This window comes from Hyperoodon ampullatus (assembly GCF_949752795.1).
Source record: "Hyperoodon ampullatus genome assembly, chromosome: 18".
Taxonomy (NCBI): Eukaryota; Metazoa; Chordata; class Mammalia; order Artiodactyla; family Ziphiidae; genus Hyperoodon; species Hyperoodon ampullatus.
In genome coordinates, this window is record NC_136931.1 from 50,880,009 (window position 1) to 50,899,798 (window position 19,790).

The following is a 19,790-nucleotide window of genomic DNA, read 5'->3' on the forward strand; positions in this document are numbered from 1 at the left end:
CAGAAGCAGTTATTTTTGTGCTCAGGGATGGGAGGGGCCTCAAGGGGTAGCTGGGAACCTGTGCATCAGCCAGAAGGTGTGACTCTGAAGGAGTCTCTGAAGGAGAGGGGATGGAGTAGATCTGTTACTTTCTGAAGGGAGGCGGCCCCGGTATGGGAGGGACTAAATCTGGAGTTAGAAAAGGGTGGCTTTCTAGCAGGACAGGGATCGGAGAGGTTGAAGAGTAAGTAGAAAGGACTCTGGCATTCAGAGTTTGTGTTATTTCTCCGAAAAGGGGGTATTCTCAGCCATAGGGCTAAGGAAATGGGGAGAACAAGGGGGTCAGAGAAGAGACTGGATTTGGGGTTGGCATTGGGTATTTACTTGTTGAAGAGAGATGGAACCTCCTGGAGCAGGGCAATCTGAGGGTAGATTTGGGGTGGAGAGCGATTGTCTAGGACTCAGATGCTGGGGAGAGATGCTCCCATTGCAGAGACCTGTGAAGGGAGGAAGGAGTGGCCCATTGTGCCTGCCTAGGGCAGGCGAGACCCTGGCAGGAATGCCTAGGAAGAAGGGCCAATGGCTGGAGGTGGCTCCAAAGAAAAGTGATGTGCTTTAGAGCATAGACTCGAGACTCAGATTTTGTCTTGGGCAAGTCACTTCACCTCTGTGAGCCCTGGTTCCCTTGTGTGTAAAACTGGGATAATAATAGTGTCCCCACCCCCCAGGGTTGTTAACGAATGAGATTACATTCGTAAGGGGCTTAGCACTGGGCCTGTCTGTTATTAGGAGGTGGATGTTTTAGAGAGCGGAGAAGGGCCCCAGAACCGTAGCTTCTCTGAGCAAGGCTTCCTCTGTGAGCACAGGAGATTCTCAGAAAGAGAGATGTGAGGTTTCTGTGGCGAGAAGAACACTGTGCTTGGAGCCTGGAAGAAAGAAAATGGTTTGAAAGGGTCCCTTGTGTTCTAATTAAGGAGTTATTCTGTGTCTTCCTTTCTCCCCTACACCTTATAACAAAATCCTTTGGGTCCCTTTTTATGCCCCCCTCCAAACCCTTCCTTCAACCCTGGTAAACAGACCTGTAGCAGACCACGTGATCTGTGACTTTCCTCCCTTTGGCCGCACCTGGTTTGTGCCCAGATATATTTGTCCTCTGAGAAAGGATCCAATCAGTTAGCAAGCAGCAGAATGGTCTGCCCTTCCCTGTGGTTCTGCCTCACTAGTCCTGGCACAGCCACTAGTAGGGCTCTGGAGGCACCTACCAAAGCTTGCCCCTGGGGTGGAGAACCTGCTCACTACTAACCCTAGGTTTCCAGAGTTCTCTCTGGGTTTGCCTACAAGGTTCTTGAGGGAGTTTCAGGTTTTAGTCCCACCTCTGAGCTCTCACATGTGTCATCCCAACCCCAGGAATGTTTTCTCCATTCTGGTCACTGAATTATCATCACCTGTGTATCCTTTGAGTCAAGGCTTATCTCTTACTTTCTGGGTCCCTGATCTTAGCCCCTGGTACTTCTTCATAGCCCTTAACCCAATCATAATTTTTGTGCTTACGTATTTGTTTAACATGTGTCTGTCTTGCTAAACTGAAGGTTTTAGTGGGGCAAGCTTATTCTCAGCTGTATCCCAGCATCTGGTATGTAGTATGTACTCCATAAATAGTTGATGTTATTATTCTTTTTTCTTTTTCTTTCTTTCTTTCTTCCTTCCTTCCTTCCTTCCTTCCTTTCTTTTCTTTCTTTCTTTCTTTTCTTTCTTTTCTTTCTTTTCTTTCTTTTCTCTCTCTCTCTCTCTCTCTCTCGGTGCTGCATAGTTTGCAGGATCTTAGCTCCCCAAGCAGGGATTGAACCCTGGCCCTGGCAGTGAAAGTGCCGAGTCCTAACCACTGGACCTCCAGGGAATTCCCTGATATTGTTATTCTTGCCACCCTTCAGTTGAGTTCCTCCTGAACCCACAAGACACCTTCCTGAAACCCTTCCCACCTAACTCCAAATATTTTAGGATTTATCCCTAATGAGTCTGAAGGCCACTATTATCATGGCTCCTATTTTCTTAACAGTTCCTTTCCTTCCTCCCCCATTTTCTCTTCAACTGAGATGGTTACCCCTGATCTTTACAGCTATTGCAGGGTGGAAGAGATTCTTAAAGAGGGTTGGCTATGCAGGTGGGAGTAGTGAATTGGGTCGGACAGAGGACTGGTTTGTGCTCTGAACAGTTTTTAAGGTTGTACCCTAAAGGTAACTCTCTAAGCATTATACCACATCAGAGAACAGCTAGGCTGGTAATTTTTAAACTGTGCTCCATGGAATCCCAGGTGTCTGTGGAGTTACCTCCCACCCTAGTGGGGACTTAGAGGGCAAGGTCAAGCTGGACCCCTTCTCCTACTCTCCCATCTCCTTGCTTCAACCAGAGCAGTTCTGCTTCATTTGGTTTTGTATGTTGGGATTCTGTAGAACCCAATCACAGATAGATCTCCAACCTTTTGAGGGGCAAGAGAGCATGTCCTCAGGCAGCTGGGGCCCCTGATTTCCCAGGTGGGTTTCCATCTGAGGGTGTTATCCCACCTTTTAGCCTTTGGCAGACTAATTGTCCCCAGTGGGGATGGTGTCGTTTTGCATTAAAAAGCTACCTCTAGTCCCAAGAAACACCCTTCTAACTGGCCATTTTTTGTTTTAAGATGTCATGGACAATATTACCATGCAGAACCAATTCTATGAGACACAGGTCATCAAGAAAGAGAACGAGTCAGGCTACGAGAGGAGAACGCTGGAAATGGACCAGCAGCAGCAGGCCTATCGCCCAGGTAGGAAAGCGCACATGATCTGTCTCTCTTGAAGGAAATAGAATCTACGTGTGGGTGGCCCTTACCTTCTGCCTAGTGCCTGTCTTCCCAGAGACTTTGCATCTTTCTCTTGGGCATTCCACTTGGGCTTTGTCACTCTGGCAAGGTCTTTTTGAAGGAAAGAACTTAGTCCCACTCCCAAGTGTTAGGAGAAGGGAGTCTTCAAGGTGTGTTTCCAGATGTTAATACCAACATCCTAGAGAGATGAGACCTGGAGGCCAATATTTGAGTCTTACTTAGAATCTTAGAACGTGGAAGCCAGAAAGGACCTTCTAAATCTAGTCCAGTGTTCCCCACGTTCTGAAGAATATCATTCCAGGAGATATTATTAGGGACTTGTCAGAAAAAGGTTCCTTGGACAAACACATCTGAAAAATGCAGCATATTCTATACCACCTCTGGGAGAGTCACTGTGCTCGTTAGAGCATTAAAGATGCTGAGAAGTCCTGGATTGGGAAAAACTCTGTGTCACATTGTTTAAACCCAGGATTTCCCAAACATGTAAATGTGTCTTTGTAGAACAAAGTTCCCTGTAGTGCCAGTTTGGGAAACACAATTGTAATGTAGCTGTCTCCCCATTTTACAGATGGGGGAGGTGGCAGGGCCGGGGTTGGAAGCAGGAAGCTGGCTTCTGGGCCATTTGCTCTTGGTCAGTAAGCAGCACTCCTCACCAGTAGTGTCCTGGTGTTGGGGAAGCAGGGTCCTACCGCTGAGTAATGACAGAGCCAGGACTGGCTCCCAGTCTTGTGCTCCTTTCACTGTGCTGTGGCCCCAGTGCCTTTTCTTAGTGAATCTAGCTGGTTCTATCTGATTCCATTCTGGTTCATCCACAAAGTGAAATCCCCAGACATTTCTTGTGGGTGGCTCAGGATTTTAATGAATGTAGGTTAAACCGTAGATTTGTGTCAGGCTCTGTGAGACTTGTGGGATCATTTGGCCCAAGGAGAGTATTTTCCGTGCAGACATTTATCAAGGCCTCCTGTGAGCCCAGCTCTGTGCTGGGAACCATGGAAGTTCTCTTCAGGTGAGTGAGCACCATCTCTGCCCTAGCAAGCGACGAGCCTTCTCTGAGAGGTTTGGTCTGCATGCCCAAGCCAGGGGGTGATCCAGGGTGGTCTTGAGTTGAATGCTGAAATGTGTAGATGTGAGTGATCCACAGCATCCATAGATGCTGTGAGAGAGATGAGGCTAGACTGAATCCATGGGTTTCCCTTGGTAGGCACGGATTCTGGGAGTCTGCCTGAGACTGGGATTTTCCTGTGGTCCACAGCATGTTACTGACTTCCTATTTGTGGTGTGACTTAATGAGGCCATCACACCTGTGGGCTGGCTTAACTGCAGACCCTCCCTTCTGGAATGATTCTGGGCTTTGTAATAGAGTGATTAAAGCCGGTAGAGTTAGCTGTGGGACCACAACACTGTTGAATTGACTTTCTCCCCTCCATTGCTAGACTGAAGAAACTTTGTAAGGACTGAAGTGAAGAGATGCTTGTGGAGGAGAAATTAGAGAGTGTGGAACTGTGGAATCTTAGAAGTTTTGGGGGCTCCCTCCCACTTGGTGCAGGCCAAGGTAGCTGCCAACTTTCATGGGGCCTTTGGCAAGATAGCCAAGGCAGTCATTCGCCTTTGGGTAGGCCCTGAGCGAGCTTGTCCTTGTTGAGTGCTGAAGTCCCCTCTCCCTCCCCACGAAGCCTGAGAGTTACCTGACTGACATCTGTTACCCCATCGACTGCTGGTGCTGATGTGCCTGGATGGCCATCCCCAGCCTCCCTTTATTCTAGCCCTGTTCTCCAGGACAGCCGTCTTGGCTCCCTCAGCAGGCTTCCGTTGAACTCAGCAAGCTGCCTGGGCCCAGACCTCATCACCATAGTCAGGATCCTCCCAGTATCTCCTGAGGTAAAGGGGACCAGGAAGGTGATAGCTGAGGAGTTTCTGAGTGTCTTGACCATCTGGATTTGTCCTGACAGTAGAAGTGAAGACAGAGATGAAGCAAGAAGCACCCACCAGCTTCCTCCCACCCGAAGCATCTCAACTCAAACCAGACAGACAGCAGTTCCAGAGTCGCAAGAGGCCTTATGAAGAAAACCGGGGACGGGGGTATTTCGAGCACCGAGAGGATAGGAGGTGGGTCTGTGAGGCAGTGGTCACCCTTTTTCCAGTAGGTCTCTATGTCTGTAGCCTGGTGCCCACTGGGACCTTCGTACTAGCCGGGAGGGGCAGAGCAGAGTTCTCCCTCCCTCACACTCGCCTCCAGTTCTTCCTGCACTCACTACCAGATTCAGCTTTGCTCAATATTTGGTCCTTCCCTCAGTTCTTCCCTTCCCATTACTTTCAGGGTAAAGTTCAAACACATGTGAGATGCCAGCCTGCCTTTTCAGTCCTTTGCCCCACTGCCCTGCAGTCCAGCACAGTGTTCTTTTCTTAACGGTTGCTTGATATCCCTCAGTTGAAAGAAAGATTTATTTCCTGACCTACTCCGAAACACACCCCTTCCATCCATCTGTTCATTCGTTCATTATCAGCACTCATAGTGCTTTCACACGTGCCCACCCTTGGGATAGACCCTGGAGGCACAGGTGATTTGGACAGTGGGTTTTGTGTAAGGGTCAGGAGCTCCTGGGTGGGAGTGGCCTCCCCGCTGGTCATTTCCTTTTCCCGACAAGCCTTCCCCCTCCCTTCGCCCCCAGGCCCAGACCTACCCCTTCCCCCTTCCCTCCTTCAGCTCCTGTGTGAAGCCTTTTCCAACCAGGGAAACTAGGAATGATCACTCCTTCTCTATTCATCTGGGCTGGTCATCTGACACATTTTATTTCCTATCTGGTGGAGTCATCCTCTAATTAGCTTGTGACTGTTTAAGACAGGGCCTGGGTCTCATGGCTGTGACTCAAGTCAGGAGATGGAACCCACCTCTTATGAGTTTCTCCTACTACCCCCCATAGAACAGAGGCCTAGAGCTACTTGCTGATGAAGAGCAGAGGAAGAGCACTTGCTTTCATCCAGGGGTGACAGGAAGCTTCCTAGGATAGGCTTACCACGTGATGGTCTCTTTCTTCGTACCAGGCTCTGTGCTAGCCTTGGACTGGCAGGGTCAGAAGGGCACTCCACCAAAGGAAAGCCTGCTGCTGGGGGAGTGCCAGGAACTAGATGGGCACAGTGTACCTGGTCTGAGCGTATGGTGGACTGAGGTCATCCAGCCTGTCCCAGGCAGGACGCTGAACATTAGACTCCACACTTCCACCCCTTTCCCTTATTCCCATATGTTGGAAACCACCAGTATTTTCACATAGTCTCTTTTAGTATTTTGGTACAAGTGACTCTTGTTCATAATTAAGGACATTTTTAAAGAGAAAGAGACTGAAAAAAATGGGTCATATCAAATCCTTTCAGATGTGGAGTTTAAGGAAGCCTGGAATATGGACAAATTGTAATAAAAGGTTTATCTAAATTCTTACAGATTCCCACTCCTGGCCCAGTACTCTTTGGGCTACCATAGGCTTCCACTGGTAACAGAGTTCAGCATGGAGGTAATTCTCAGCGTGTAAAGGGGTGGATCAGAATCTGGGGGTGTGAGAGAAGAGTCTTCTTGGAAAAACTTTCTAAATGATTCTGATGGCCCTCGTTAGCAGGGCAGGCCCTCTTCAGTCCCTGACCCTACCTTAGGAGTTAACAGTCATTGCTCTCACTGCAAGGATATAAGATTCCAGAGTTCTTTTGTTAACCTCCGTGGCAAGAACTTGAAATCCAGGAAGCAGCTTGGAGGCCACTTGTAAATTCAAGCAGAACCTTCAGTTCCCTTCTTCCCTTGTCTGTCCGTTCTCATGTAACTTAATACCTCTTTATGACACAGGGGCCGCTCTCCTCAGCCTCCCGCTGAAGAGGATGAAGATGACTTTGATGACACCCTTGTTGCCATCGACACATGTGAGTCTTTGGAGTGCCTGTTTGATACTGCCTTCCAGTCAGTATTGGGAGGCTGCCTTAACCTTCACAGAATTCCTGCCCGGCACCATCCAGAGCCAGTGTTAGTTCAGGTGTGAGAAACAGCAGAGCTCTAGAATGAGGGTGCTGGTTTGGAGACAGAAGATCTGCTCTCAGCTCTAACTGTGAGATTCTGGGCAAGTCATTCTACTTCTCTGAGCTTCTCTTCAGGGAGGAATAATCCTGCCCATATACCTCAGAGGACTTTGAGTGACGTTCATCAGAGAGTGGATACCAGAGCAAGTTGGAAAACCCTAGCACCCTGTAAACACGGAGGGTTGTCATTTAAGCGGGAAGGGAACCTGAGTGCTGCTGGGGAAACTTAACTCTTTGACGGCCGTTTCCCCAGTTTCCATCAGCTGCTCACGTTCCTGGTGAAACCAATGCCGTTTTGTCTTCTCAGGCATTAACCTGGTCTGTCCTCCAGTTCAGTTTTCTTTCCTCTGGATAAGTGGTTTCCCCTTGCCTGTGCATCTAAACACTTGGGGGAATGAATACAGAGGTCCTGCCGCTCCTCAGACCTCCTAAGACAAATTCTACGTGGTAGAGCCTGTGAATCCGAATTTTTAAACACACCCAGAAGTCCAATCAAGTCTGAGAACTGCACTTTGCAACAGAGCGGAAAGTTAACAGCAGTTCATTCGTGTACTTCTTTACGTAGCTCATGTTTATAGACCGGTGGCTTCATGCTTTGGAAGAGATAAAGACATCTCGTACACAGTCCCTTCTATCGCAAGATCTCAAAGACATTATACCCAGCGTAAAGCTAAACATTTTTTTAAAGTATTGGGTGGCGGTGGTCCATGAAGCAGCATCTGATCAAATGCCAGTTGTACAGACCATGGCACTCAGCCTTTAGAGAAAGGAGAGAGCCTACTGGACGAGATGGTCAGAAAAGACTGGAAGAGGAGGGAGAGTCCGAGCAGCAGAGTCCTAGGCCCACACGAGGAGGTGGGAGTCTGTGGTGCACCTGACAGTGGTCCTGGGTGGTGGGTGTGGATCAGGGCCAGATGTTTGTGCAGCTGTTGGCAGCAGGAGTCTGGCTTCCACACTAATAGAGTTAGCATGGGAGATGGTTGAAGTGTATGGCAGTGGGGATTAACCTTTTTAAATTCTAAAATCCCTTGAAACTGGTAAGAATATGGACCCTCTCCCTAGCAAGTGTGTATCCCCACTAGAAGCATGTGTGTATTATTTCCAGGGGCCCCCCCGACAGCCATCCTGGGACCTCAGCCAGGTGAAAAACCCTCGTTCCTATGTGGAGTGGCTGTTTTCATCCTGTGCAGGCCAGTTTGCAGTAGTCTAGGGCCTTTGTGCTAAAAGGGAGACTGGTTAGGCGATGCGGCTGGCTTCTCATGAACCTGCCCCCACGGTGTGTCAGCTTGTGTACTCCTGGTTAACACTCTTGGGGAACTTACCTCTGCCTGTGCCTGTCCCTCTCGGGACCATTAAAACATCAGCCAAATACAGGCTTTTTCCTCCACAGATAACTGCGACCTCCACTTCAAGGTGGCCCGAGACCGGAGTAGTGGCTACCCACTCACAATTGAAGGTTTTGCATACCTGTGGTCAGGAGCCCGTGCCAGCTATGGGGTCAGAAGGGGCCGTGTGTGCTTTGAGATGAAGGTGAGTGGGAGCAACCAGACGGAATAGAGACAGAAAATAGGTCCATCCTTTGGAATAGCCTGTCACCAACCACCTTGGTCAGAGCCATGATTGCAAAAGAGATTTGATTGAGCATAGACTGTGTCCCAGCAAAAAAAAAAAAAAAGTAAAATGAACTCAGAAGAACTATGTCATTGCTAAATAATATATGGGGAAAGCAGGCCGACCATACATTGCTTCATCAAACAGATTTTCCCTTGATGGGGTTTGACCCAGGTATTGTATAGCCAGCCATTCTAGGGATGACATATTTGTAGAACTAGGAAAAGGAGTTGATTGGAAGAACAGTGAGCTAGAAAGAATTGCTCATCACCAATTAAAGGGAGGACAGGGAAGAGCAAGAAAAAGGTTCTGCCATCAGGTCATCCTCTACCATCATCTCTCCACAGTTCCACGTCTGGTTATGTTTATGAAAATAATATGTGCTCGTGTTTAATAAAGTTCAGAAGGCACAAAAGACTATAGGGTGAAAACCAGAGTTATACTCACATCCTCCCAATCCCCATCCTATTCTCCGGAGATACCTTATGTGTTAACAATTTCTTGTGTATCCTTTGCATATCCAAACTTATTTATGATAGGTAATACTTACAGAACACATTGCACGTGCTAGATACAGTGCCAAGTTCTTTTCATGGATATCTCCATTAATCCTCACAGTATCATCATGAAATACCTACTGTTGTCCCCCATTTTTTAGAGGTGGAAGCTAAGACCAAGGGTTATCATATTTGCTTGGCTAAGACGCTGATTCTAAGTTGTGCATTGTTTTGTGCTACTCGTAGAAAAACACTGCCAATTATACTGACAGGGCTTTCACACATCAATTGTAAGATATATCCTGACTTTGGAGATGTTAAAATGTGAAAAATGTGTGTTCAAAAGTCAGTGACATAGGGTAACTTTCCGAAAGCCACAATCTAATGGAGATAGATATTGGTTATTAGACAGTCTAACCTCTGATTTAATTAAAGGTTAAGTCAGAAGGTACCTTTTTTTTTTCTTTTTAATTTTTATTTATTTTTGACTGCATTGGGTCTTCATTGCCGCACGCAGGCTTTCTCTAGTTGCGGCGAGCAGGGGCTACTCTTAGTTGCGGTGCGCGGGCTTCTCATTGTGGTGGCTTCCCTTGTTGCAGAGCAGGGGCTCTAGGCACGTGGGCTTCAGTAGTTGTGGCACGCAGGCTCAGTAGTTGTGGCTCGCGGGCTCTAGAGTACAGGCTCAGTAGTTGTGGTGCACGGGCTTAGTTGCTCCGTGGTACGTGAGACCTTCCCGGACCAGGGATCGAACCTGTGTCCCCTGCATTGGCAGGCATATTTTTAACCACTGCGCCACCAGCGAAGTCCCCAGAAGGTACCTTTTATTCTTTCTGCTGCTTTTACTTAACACTGTATCTTGGACATTTTTCCATACCCCAGTGTATCAGCCCTGCCTCATTCTTTTTAACTGCTGCATCATATTCTGTGGCAGGGATGTGCCATAATGTGACCAGTGCCTTATAGGTGGTTTCTACTTCCTTTCTCCCTCCCTCCCTCCCTTTTCAACGTAAACACTGCCTCACTGAATATTTTTGTGTGTATGTATCTATAGGATAAACTGGAAGTTGAATTGCTTGGTTATTAGAGCATGTGCATTTGTAGTTAATAAAGACTAAGTTGCCCTCCAAAGACATTGTACCAATTTATGTTTCTACACCAAATGTTATGAGAGTCCCTGTTTCCCCTGCAGCAAGTGTTAAAACTAAAAAATAACTGTTTCTGAAATTCCCTTCTCTGTGGCCCTGAACTCTCCTAAGCCCTTTAGAGGCCCTGGTTTCAGTACAACAGGCCCTTCAGAGCAGTGTAGATACCTTTTCCCCAGCAGCAAAAGCCATTCTTTTTTTTTTTTTTTTTTTTTTTTTTAACATCTGCGCACTTCCCTCCTGTATTGCCTCGTAACCCATCAGCCTCCAGAGAATCACTTCTGAGCCCTCTTGTTCTCTGTTCCCAGATCAATGAGGAAATCTCTGTGAAGCACCTTCCATCTACAGAGCCCGACCCACATGTTGTCCGTATTGGTTGGTCCCTGGACTCCTGCAGCACTCAGCTAGGTAAGAGGAGGTCAGCCAAGCAATCCAGAGAGTAGAGCGGGTGCCTCTATCCCTGGATTCTCAAGCTTCCTAAGTTTCTCTTTCCCGCATTGGACCCAGAACAGAACTACCCTGGGATGGAACAGACAACAAGGATTAGGCTTGTGCCGCTGCCCATCTTCAGACATACAGGATTCAGTTGGAAGGACCACAGTGATATAACAACTTTTCTACAAAAATTTATCCTGCATATTTAAGAAGAGGGTCCAAAGTTCTCTTTAGAAAACTGTTCCCTTTCTTTTTTTTTTTTTTTAATTTTTTTTAGATATCCTTGTTTTATTTTTTAATTTTTATTATTTTGCGGTACGCGGCCCTCTCACTGTTGTGGCCTCTCCCGTTGTGGAGCACAGGCTCCAGACGCACAGGCTCAGCGGCCATGGCTCACGGGCCCAGCCGCTCCACGGCATGTGGGATCTTCCCAGACCGGGGCACGAACCCGTGTCCCCTGCATCGGCAGGCAGACTCTCAACCACTGCACCACCAGGGAAGCCCTGTTCCCTTTCTTAAAAAAAAAAAAAAAAGACCAGTTGTCTCCTGTTCTCAAACCAAGCTGAAAGTAATAAGTTCCTCAAGTCCCATTAAGTCCTATCTGGAATTTTCTGTCCAGAGCTTAACCCAGTGTAAAAAAGAAAGCAGAGACCAGTGGGGCCAGGGCTGGCTGGTGGAGAGAGGCAGGGGCTGCCTTGAGAGGTTTTGAATTTTCACAGAACCCCAGGCCTCAGTGACCTTCTGACCCCAAGTGACTGATTTCAGTGACCAATGCTGAGACCTTCTTCCTTGGTCATAAAAACATTCTGATTATGAAAATAACGTGTAAAGAAAAAAATGAAAATAATGTATGCTCCTTGTGAAAATTCAGGCCATTACAGAGGAGAAAAATGAAAATCCTTCTAAACCTATGAGATAACGACCAGTGTTAACATTTTCATCTGTAGCCTTCCAGACAATTCCTTTGTCCTTTGTGTTTCTCAGATGGGGCACATTATACGGACTACTGTAACCTGATTGCTTTTTTCCCACTTAATATCCATGGGTATATTTTTGTAAATAAGTATAGCTTTTTTGACCACTGCATAATTTTTCACTTTACAGTTGTATCACTTATTTATCAATGTTTTGTAGGCCATTTAAGTTGATTGCAAATTTTTGCTGTTAAACACTTGAGCTGTCCTTGTGTGTAATTAGTCTGATCTTTAAAAGTAGAAATGCTACGTTAAAAACGGTGAACACTTTTCATTTTGATACGTGTTAGCAGTTTTTATTTAAGATTCATGTGTCATCTCCTTTTATCTTTCTTTCAGTTTTGAGGTATAAGTGGAAAGTAGTTGATACAGATAAAGATACAAAGCCCAGAACAGTGGAGCAGATGTCCAAGGTTACACAGCTGGTTCATACTAGAACTGGGCCTGGAATTCATGCTGTTGGCTCCTGCTTTACTGGCAGGATGCTCCTTGGGTTCCTCGCCTAGGATCTCTCTGTAACCCAGTTGTCAGCCAGGGCCCTTGGGGTCTCAGTCATATTGCATCGGCACCCAGTTCTGTAGCCTAAGGCAATCCAGTACCTTTCCTAGGGGTTAGACCTCATGGTCTGCAAAAGCAAAATCCTTTTACTGATTTCTGACCAAAACTCATTGGCAGCAAAAATTGACGCCATTAGGAGACTTAACTGAATATTGAATGTCACAGCAAAGGGATGCATCTCAGCATACAACCTTCCTCCATCCCAGCTCCTCTCTTCCCTCCTCCCTTTTTTTCCCAAATTCTCCCTTTCTGTGCAAAGCAGTTCAGTTCAGCTCCTACTCCCAGACTTAACATCTAAAGCCATCAAGCCCTCAGAAGTTCTGCATAACGAGGGGCTTCCTTTCAACAGAACCTTTCTTACCTTCCCCGCCCAAAGCATCTGATGAGTAAAACTAGTAAAGAAAATGATTTTTTTATTTAAAACTACATGACAGCCATAAAGGCTGTTGTGACCATCGCAGGTTTAACCTGCCTTTGCCTGTTTCTTCCATCAGGCGAAGAGCCTTTCTCCTATGGCTATGGAGGCACTGGGAAGAAGTCCACCAGTAGCCGGTTTGAAAACTACGGAGACAAGTTTGCAGAGAATGATGTGATTGGCTGCTTTGCGGTGAGTGCTGGCAGCCTGTGGGAGTTGGCAGGACCAAATGTTGGTCCTGTCAGGTCAACCTGCAGACTTCTTTTTCAGAATACCTCTGTCCATTGTCTGCCCTGTGTCCAGCCACTCTCGCCATACCTCTTTGTCTCTCTTTGATGCACTGGAACGTTTGCAGTCATTTTGTGCAAGATTCTGCCATTCTACCCCTTCAGGTCTTTTGTGCAAAGCCATCAGGTGGCACCCTGAAGAAGTTTGGGGATGTCAGGTGTGCACAACCTTCCTCCCTTCCTAGATACCAGAGTTACAGTTTCTAAACAGACTCAGGAATTTCTTATCTTCCTTTGCTACAGAATAGCCTATCCATTCTCAAAGGCAGTGATGTTGGCTCTTGTCCCACTTTAGCATCATCTCATCCCAAAACTTCTTCCGTCCTTCACCTCACATTGGTTAAGCCAGGCTTCCAGTAGTGCGTTGCCTTTGAGGACAGTGGGGATGGATGCAAAGCAGAACAAGATAGAGGATGCCTGAACTGCTGCTGAACTTCAGTCCCCAAGAGCAGTGACCAGCACTCACAGGGCTGTGGAGTGTGGCTGTTGCCTCTGGGTCCAGAATCCCTAGACCCAGACCCAGTCCCTGCTCTTCCTCTCACAGCCCTGGACTACCCTCCCTGTATTTCAGTTTCCTCTCGATGAGAATGTTTACATCTACCCTAGAATTTCATGTGGACTCATGAAGTTAACCCATTAGAAGCACTTACAACAACGTCTGGCACATAATAAATGCTCAGTAAATACTACTTAACACTATTATCACTAGAAGTTAAATGTTTGTAAAATGTGCCATGAAGCCCCAGGGAGGAGTGGCTACCCGGGTGGATGCTTCTTCTTGGTTTTGTTCCCTCTCCATCCTCATATTTGTACACAGGTACTCTTTTTCTTTCTTTCTTTCTTTCTTTCTTTTCCCTTTTTGAAATAATTTCAAACTTAAGGAAAAGCCATGGAATTCTCACAGAGCCTCGTCCAGATTCTAACATTCACTTTACTATTTTTCCCAAATATATGTACATACATGTATATGATTTTTATCTGACCTGTTTGAGAGCAGGTTGCCTACATTGTGTCTTTATTCCTTAATAGTTTAGCATGCATTTCTAAGAATAGAGCTATTATCTTAACCACAGTACAGTTATCAAATTTAACATTGATTTAATGCTATTGCCCACTCCACAGTCCACATTTAAATTTTGTCAGCTGTCCCAACAACATCCTTTAGAGCAATTTGGTTTCTGGTTTAGGATCACGAATTGCATTCTGTTGTCATGTCTTTTTAGTCTGAAACAGTTTCTCAGTCTTCCTTTGTCTTTCACAACCTCATTATCTTTTCAATAAAAAGCATGTTTTCTTAAACAAAAATTAACCATGTTTATATTCTGCACATTGTTCCAAACCTTGCATTTTTTTCCATTTAACAGTAAATCTCAGCTGTCTTTCCCTGTATGCACAGATAGTATAGATCTAGCTCAATTTAAAACATTGTTGAATAGTTAATAAATTCCTGTGGTTTCCAAAAATATACAGAAATACAGAAAGGTAGGCAGTATAAAGTCTTCTTGAGACCTTCCCCCTCTACCCATGGTTCACATATGCCCTCCCCTACACATAAGCTCACTGGTATTCAGGATTCCTTTATCAAAATACAAGAAAGATGATTGTTATTTTTCTTCTTTTACACAAAAGGTAGCATGTTATACATGTTATTTTGTATCTTTTTTTGTTTAACTATGTATCTTACAGTTATTTTTTTAAATATATCACTACACAGAGGATTTCTTTGTTCTTATATATAGTCGGTAGTCATTGTGTTGATCTACCATATTTATATAATCAATCCTCTATTAATGGACATTTGGTTAGTTTCTCACCTTTTTACTGAGTAGCTGCCTAGTATTCTGATGCAGGTGTCAGTTTCCCCTGGCGGACCTGAAAATTATTTGCTGGAAGTCAGTGCTGCAGTGACAGCTTATCTTTTTCCCACTTACCAGAGTATCTTGGAGGGCTTTTCGTGTTCCCATACATGGATATCCTGTGTGATTTAGTCTCTCCCACTTTCCCTTTGGAGCACATTTTAGCAGTGCTGGCGTGAGCAATTTGGACATCTTTGCATTCTTGTGGGAATATGGTTGTAATATTTACCTCTGAAAGTATAACTTCGGAGTCAAAGGTGTATTTTTAATTTTTGATAGCTACCATCAAGACTGTACTCCAGGGAGGTTGTAGCAATTTAACGTTTCATCAGCGTGTGACTGGGTTCCCCAGACTCTGTCCCATCTGAGCGTGAGGTTCTGTGAGTGTGTGGCCGTTTGGAACTTTAGGCCTGACTCTTGCTTCAGCCTGTTCATTTTTACTTCTGCTTTTAAGAGTCTATGTTCAGTTTCCTTTGTTTAAAGAATGCCATCACTTTAAAAGACTCAGAGTGAAGGGCTAGAAGGGGTGTGAAAAGTCAGTGACCTGAAGGAACTGGTGGGGAGGACATTTGTGTCAGGACTTCAGTTCTCAACATTCACAAAACAGAAAGGACAAAACGGCCTTCCAGGTAGAGAAAACAGTGTAACTCACTTCAGCAAACCATAAGGAGTAAAATACTTGGAGCCTCAGGGACGACACTAGGAGATGTGAGAGGTAAGGCTGCAAAAATGGCACACTTTGAATAATGCCAGGCGTAAGGACTTTGGGTCCTTAGGCCCTGGTGTGGCACTTGGGAATGGTTTTGCAGAAGTGACACAGCTACCCTTGCGTCTTTGACAGTTGGCGCCGTCGGTGGTGGGTTTGTCAGTTGAGGGCGCTGGTTTGTGTACAGCATGGTAAGTTCCTACAGTGAAGCTGGTGGACGTAAGGAAGGCTGTCCCCCACGATGTTCATTTCCACGGTAGAGCAAAGGTGACCTGGGCCACTCTTGCTCAGGTGAGAAGACGTGGCAGGGACCATGCTGTGAGGATCGAGGCAGGATTTAGTCCAACAGATGTTTGCGTGTCTGCCCTGCGTGGTCTCGATCTGTGTGGGCGCTTACGGACACTTACAGATACAAAGGACTGTGTAGAACTGTGCCCTGTTAGCACTGAGGAGGGTGGTGAGGAGGCTTCTTGGGGGAAGGGGCTTTCACAGTTTCTCAAAGGGCAAGTCCCAAGGTGGTCTCCGCGTGCAAAAGGGAGGGAATACCACGTCTTGTACTTTTCTGTCAGGAACCCGACCTTTGCTTCCGTCTCCCGTATGATCCCAAGTTTTGAGTCTCCCGTAATTGTAAACCTTTACCCTGCAGCCAAAGCGATCTTTCTGAAACGCAGTTTTGCCCAGGCCATTCCCCTGTTCGAAACAAGTCAGGGGCTCTGCTCTGCTGCTGTCAGCACGAATCCAAACTTCTGAGGTAACAGAGAGCCCCTCCGTCACTGATAGCAGGGACCATGTCTCCTCCCCACCACTTTAGCCCAGAGCAGTGCCTGGCATCTTGGAATGAGAGCACGCATTCATTATACACTCACTCTGTAGTAAGCACATTCACCTGTTAAATCCTCAGAACAACTCTGTGCAGTGTAGAATCTTATCATGGCCCCTCTTTTTTTTTCAAATAATTTAAAATATATATATTTATTTCTTTATTTGGCTGTGCTGGGTCTTAGTTGTGGCACACGGGATGTTTGTTGCCGCATGAGGGCTCTTAGTTGCAGTGTGCGGGATCTAGTTCCCTGACTAGGGATCAAACCCAGGCCCCCTGCATTGGGAGCTCGGAGTCTTAGCCACTGGACCACCAGGGAAGTCCCTGGCCCCTCTTTTTTTTTTTTTTTTTTTTTTTTGTGGTACGCGGGCCTCTCACTGTTGTGGCCTCTCCCGTTGCGGAGCACAGGCTCCGGACGCACAGGCTCAGCAGCCATGGCTCACGGGCCCAGCCGCTCCGCGGCATATGGGATCCTCCCAGACCGGGGCACGAACCCGTATCCCCTGCATCGGCAGGCGGACTCTCAACCACTGCGCCACCAGGGAGGCCCGCCCCTCTTTTTTGATAAGGAAACTGAAGATGGAGTAAATGGTAGAGCTGAAGCAGCCTGCCTTCCAAAATAGGATCTTAACCACTAAACTTCAACTGATCAGTAAGAACTCAATAAATCGTTGAATTAATGAATATGGTCCCTTCCTGGCTCTCCAGCTGTACCTGAAATTACTCCCCAACCCCCAATCCTTTATGATTCAGCCAGTCTGACCCTATGTTCTCTCACTGCCAGATTTGTACACAAACAACACTTTTCTTTAGGACTCTCTCCTCTCACCCCAGACTTGGCTCCTTCCCGTTTATTGTTCAGGACTTGACTTCCTCCTCAGAGAATCTTCCTCCTGTGTAGGTGCTCTTACTGAATTAGGATGGTGTCCTTCTCTAATTCCCCACTAGGCTCTGAGCTGTGTCAGGCCCAGATCACTGTAGACATAAGCATCAAGAAGAGCATATAAATGAATGCACGTGTAGAGCTGGGCCTGGCTTAAAAGGCCCTGCTGTGGCTTTCTTTCCATCTGTTATCTTGCTGGGGATGAGAATGGACAGGACCGCTTTTGCCTTCCTCTCCATCTCAGGCTAGGCACAAGACTCAAATACTTGGAGCTTCCTAAAATTACACACTTCACATCCACCAGCTTTTTGGGTCTTGGGCAAGGAGGGCTTTGGGCTGCATGTTGTCTGAGCTGTTCCCTGGTGCTTCCCGATGCATCTGTACATCGAGGAGGGACGCACTTGAGTCTGGGATGCCAGCTCTGTTTCCATTCCCTGCGTCTGCTCTGACTTGTGCCCCCTGTGCCTTAAGTAGAACATTGGCAGTTATCTTTCTCTGGCTTTTTTTCCTAGGACTTTGAATGTGGAAATGACGTGGAACTTTCCTTCACCAAAAATGGGAAGTGGATGGGCATTGCCTTCCGAATCCAGAAGGAAGCCTTAGGGGGTCAGGCCCTCTACCCTCATGTCCTGGTGAAGAATTGTGCAGTGGAGTTCAACTTCGGGCAGAGGGCAGAGCCCTACTGTTCTGTCCTGCCAGGTTTCACCTTCATCCAGCACCTTCCCCTGAGTGAGCGAATCCGGGGCACTGTTGGACCAAAGAGCAAGGCAGAGTGTGAGGTGAGTGGGCCTGGAAGCCTGAATTGGTGGCCGCCTCTCCAGAGCCACGTTGCTGCCAAGACAGAGGGGAGACATTCAGTAGCTGAGTGTGGTGAAAGCTGCTGTGAGAGTGAGGTGAGGGCTGTGGGTGTGTGGCTTAGTCCAAAGAGGGAGGTGCCAAGGTAAGACACCTAAATGTCAGAAAGATTCCAAAAGGAAGTTGCCACACTGCTCCTCGGGTGTGGTCAGAATCTTGGAAAAGGAGGCTTTCCTCCCAGCGGAAGAGGGTGTGAAGGCACTTCCTGGTGAGCGAGTTCTTGGAGGAGGTTGCGCAGCTCCACGCTCCCATCCAAGGCTCTCCGAGAACAAAAACGGCAACTGGACTTAGAGCTGATTTGGTTGCAGAAGCTGCACTGGTGGTCTTTGTCCTCAAATAATGTTTCTTTCTGATATATAAGTAATTTTGTGTTTATTCTAGAAAATTAAGAAACATAAAGAAAATTAAAGTTTCCTTTAATTGCACCATCCACAAATAAGTTTCCTTTGAAAGTTTTGGAGCTTATCCTATGCCTTTTGCTGTGCTAGGTGCCATTTATACACACACACTTAAAGTTGAGATCTTATGGTATAAGCATTTTGATATCCTGCCCTTTCACTTAATGTTATTTTGTGAGCTTTGTCCCACCACATGAACACCTCTTTTGAAACTCATTGTTATTAGCCTCGCTATTTTCCTCTTTTTGGGCATTTTGGTTACATCCAGTGTTTGCCAAATTGTAAACGTACTGATTAGAAATGATGCTTGTCTTTATGCATACAGTCTGTCCCCATCTGAGACTCCAGGAAGGTTGTACCACTCCTTGTGCCTATTCCGTGGACCTTTCCCTTTCAGAGGCCCCTGAATCCTGCCTAAACAAAAATGTAAATACTCATAAGAGCAGGCCCTTTGCTGAGAGTCTGACAACCCTCGTCTCTTTGAATCCCAACAACAGTACTATGAGGTAGATGCTGTTATTGCTTCCATTTCCCAGAGGTGGCCATGAGGTTTAGAGTCACCCTCACCGTCACCATCAAGTCAGGGTGATGCCAGGCTGCCATGCCACACACTGTTTCTGGTTCACAGTGTCCCTCCTGGTCCTGTTCTTATAGATTCTGATGATGGTGGGCCTGCCTGCCGCCGGTAAGACCACATGGGCCATCAAACATGCAGCCTCCAACCCCTCCAAGAAGTACAACATCCTGGGTACCAATGCCATCATGGATAAGATGCGGGTAAGGATAGCCCCTGGTCTCTCCTCTTCCACCTCCCACTCCCTGAATACTGCTCAGCAAACAGGACCACCCACCCCTCACCACCCCCTGCCCACAGGTGATGGGCCTACGCCGTCAGAGGAACTACGCCGGCCGCTGGGACGTCCTGATCCAGCAGGCCACCCAGTGCCTCAACCGCCTCATCCAGATCGCTGCCCGAAAGAAACGCAACTATATCCTAGATCAGGTACTTACTGGTGACTGTCATGCCCCAGGAGAGGGAAGGGGCCATTGGGTGCCTGGGAAGTCCTCTCTGGTCCTTGTATTTTTTTCCCCATAATGCTCTTGGACTGCAGTACTGGTTAGAGGTCAGCCATACATGATGGCACAGTCCCAGACTCTTAACACAGCTTTCTGAGTCTGGTCTGCAAGCAGGGGTCTGGAGCAGCAATCCAGGCCTAGCTCAGGCCCCAAGCAGCACAATAGAACATTTTGTGAGAGCAAATTTTGTGAAATGGAAAAAAGGCATGGATTTCTGAGCCAAACAGACCTGGGCTTGAATCCCAGCTCTGCTGCCTCCTAGCTGCGTGCCTGTGGGCAGCTGACTTTATCCTCTGAGTCTCCTGGTCTGTAAAACACAGCTCAAAATGGTGACCACACACCTAACATGGGCACTGGCACATAGTAGCTGGAGGTGGTTGTTAA

The 19,790-nt window shown here is 46.9% G+C and overlaps 1 protein-coding gene across 1 annotated transcript in view; it reads left to right on the forward strand.

Annotated features, from left to right (window-relative positions):
- The window catches only part of HNRNPUL1 (heterogeneous nuclear ribonucleoprotein U like 1), a 34,337-nt gene that overhangs the window by 1,478 nt on the left and 13,069 nt on the right, over positions 1 to 19,790 (forward strand). Inside the window, exons 2-10 of the mRNA XM_079723534.1 lie at positions 2,654 to 2,779; positions 4,789 to 4,942; positions 6,666 to 6,739; positions 8,283 to 8,422; positions 10,451 to 10,550; positions 12,604 to 12,716; positions 17,589 to 17,855; positions 18,984 to 19,106; positions 19,204 to 19,332. Of these exons, the coding sequence (XP_079579660.1) occupies positions 2,654 to 2,779; positions 4,789 to 4,942; positions 6,666 to 6,739; positions 8,283 to 8,422; positions 10,451 to 10,550; positions 12,604 to 12,716; positions 17,589 to 17,855; positions 18,984 to 19,106; positions 19,204 to 19,332 (1,226 nt within the window). The remainder of the gene's footprint in view (positions 1 to 2,653; positions 2,780 to 4,788; positions 4,943 to 6,665; positions 6,740 to 8,282; positions 8,423 to 10,450; positions 10,551 to 12,603; positions 12,717 to 17,588; positions 17,856 to 18,983; positions 19,107 to 19,203; positions 19,333 to 19,790) is intronic.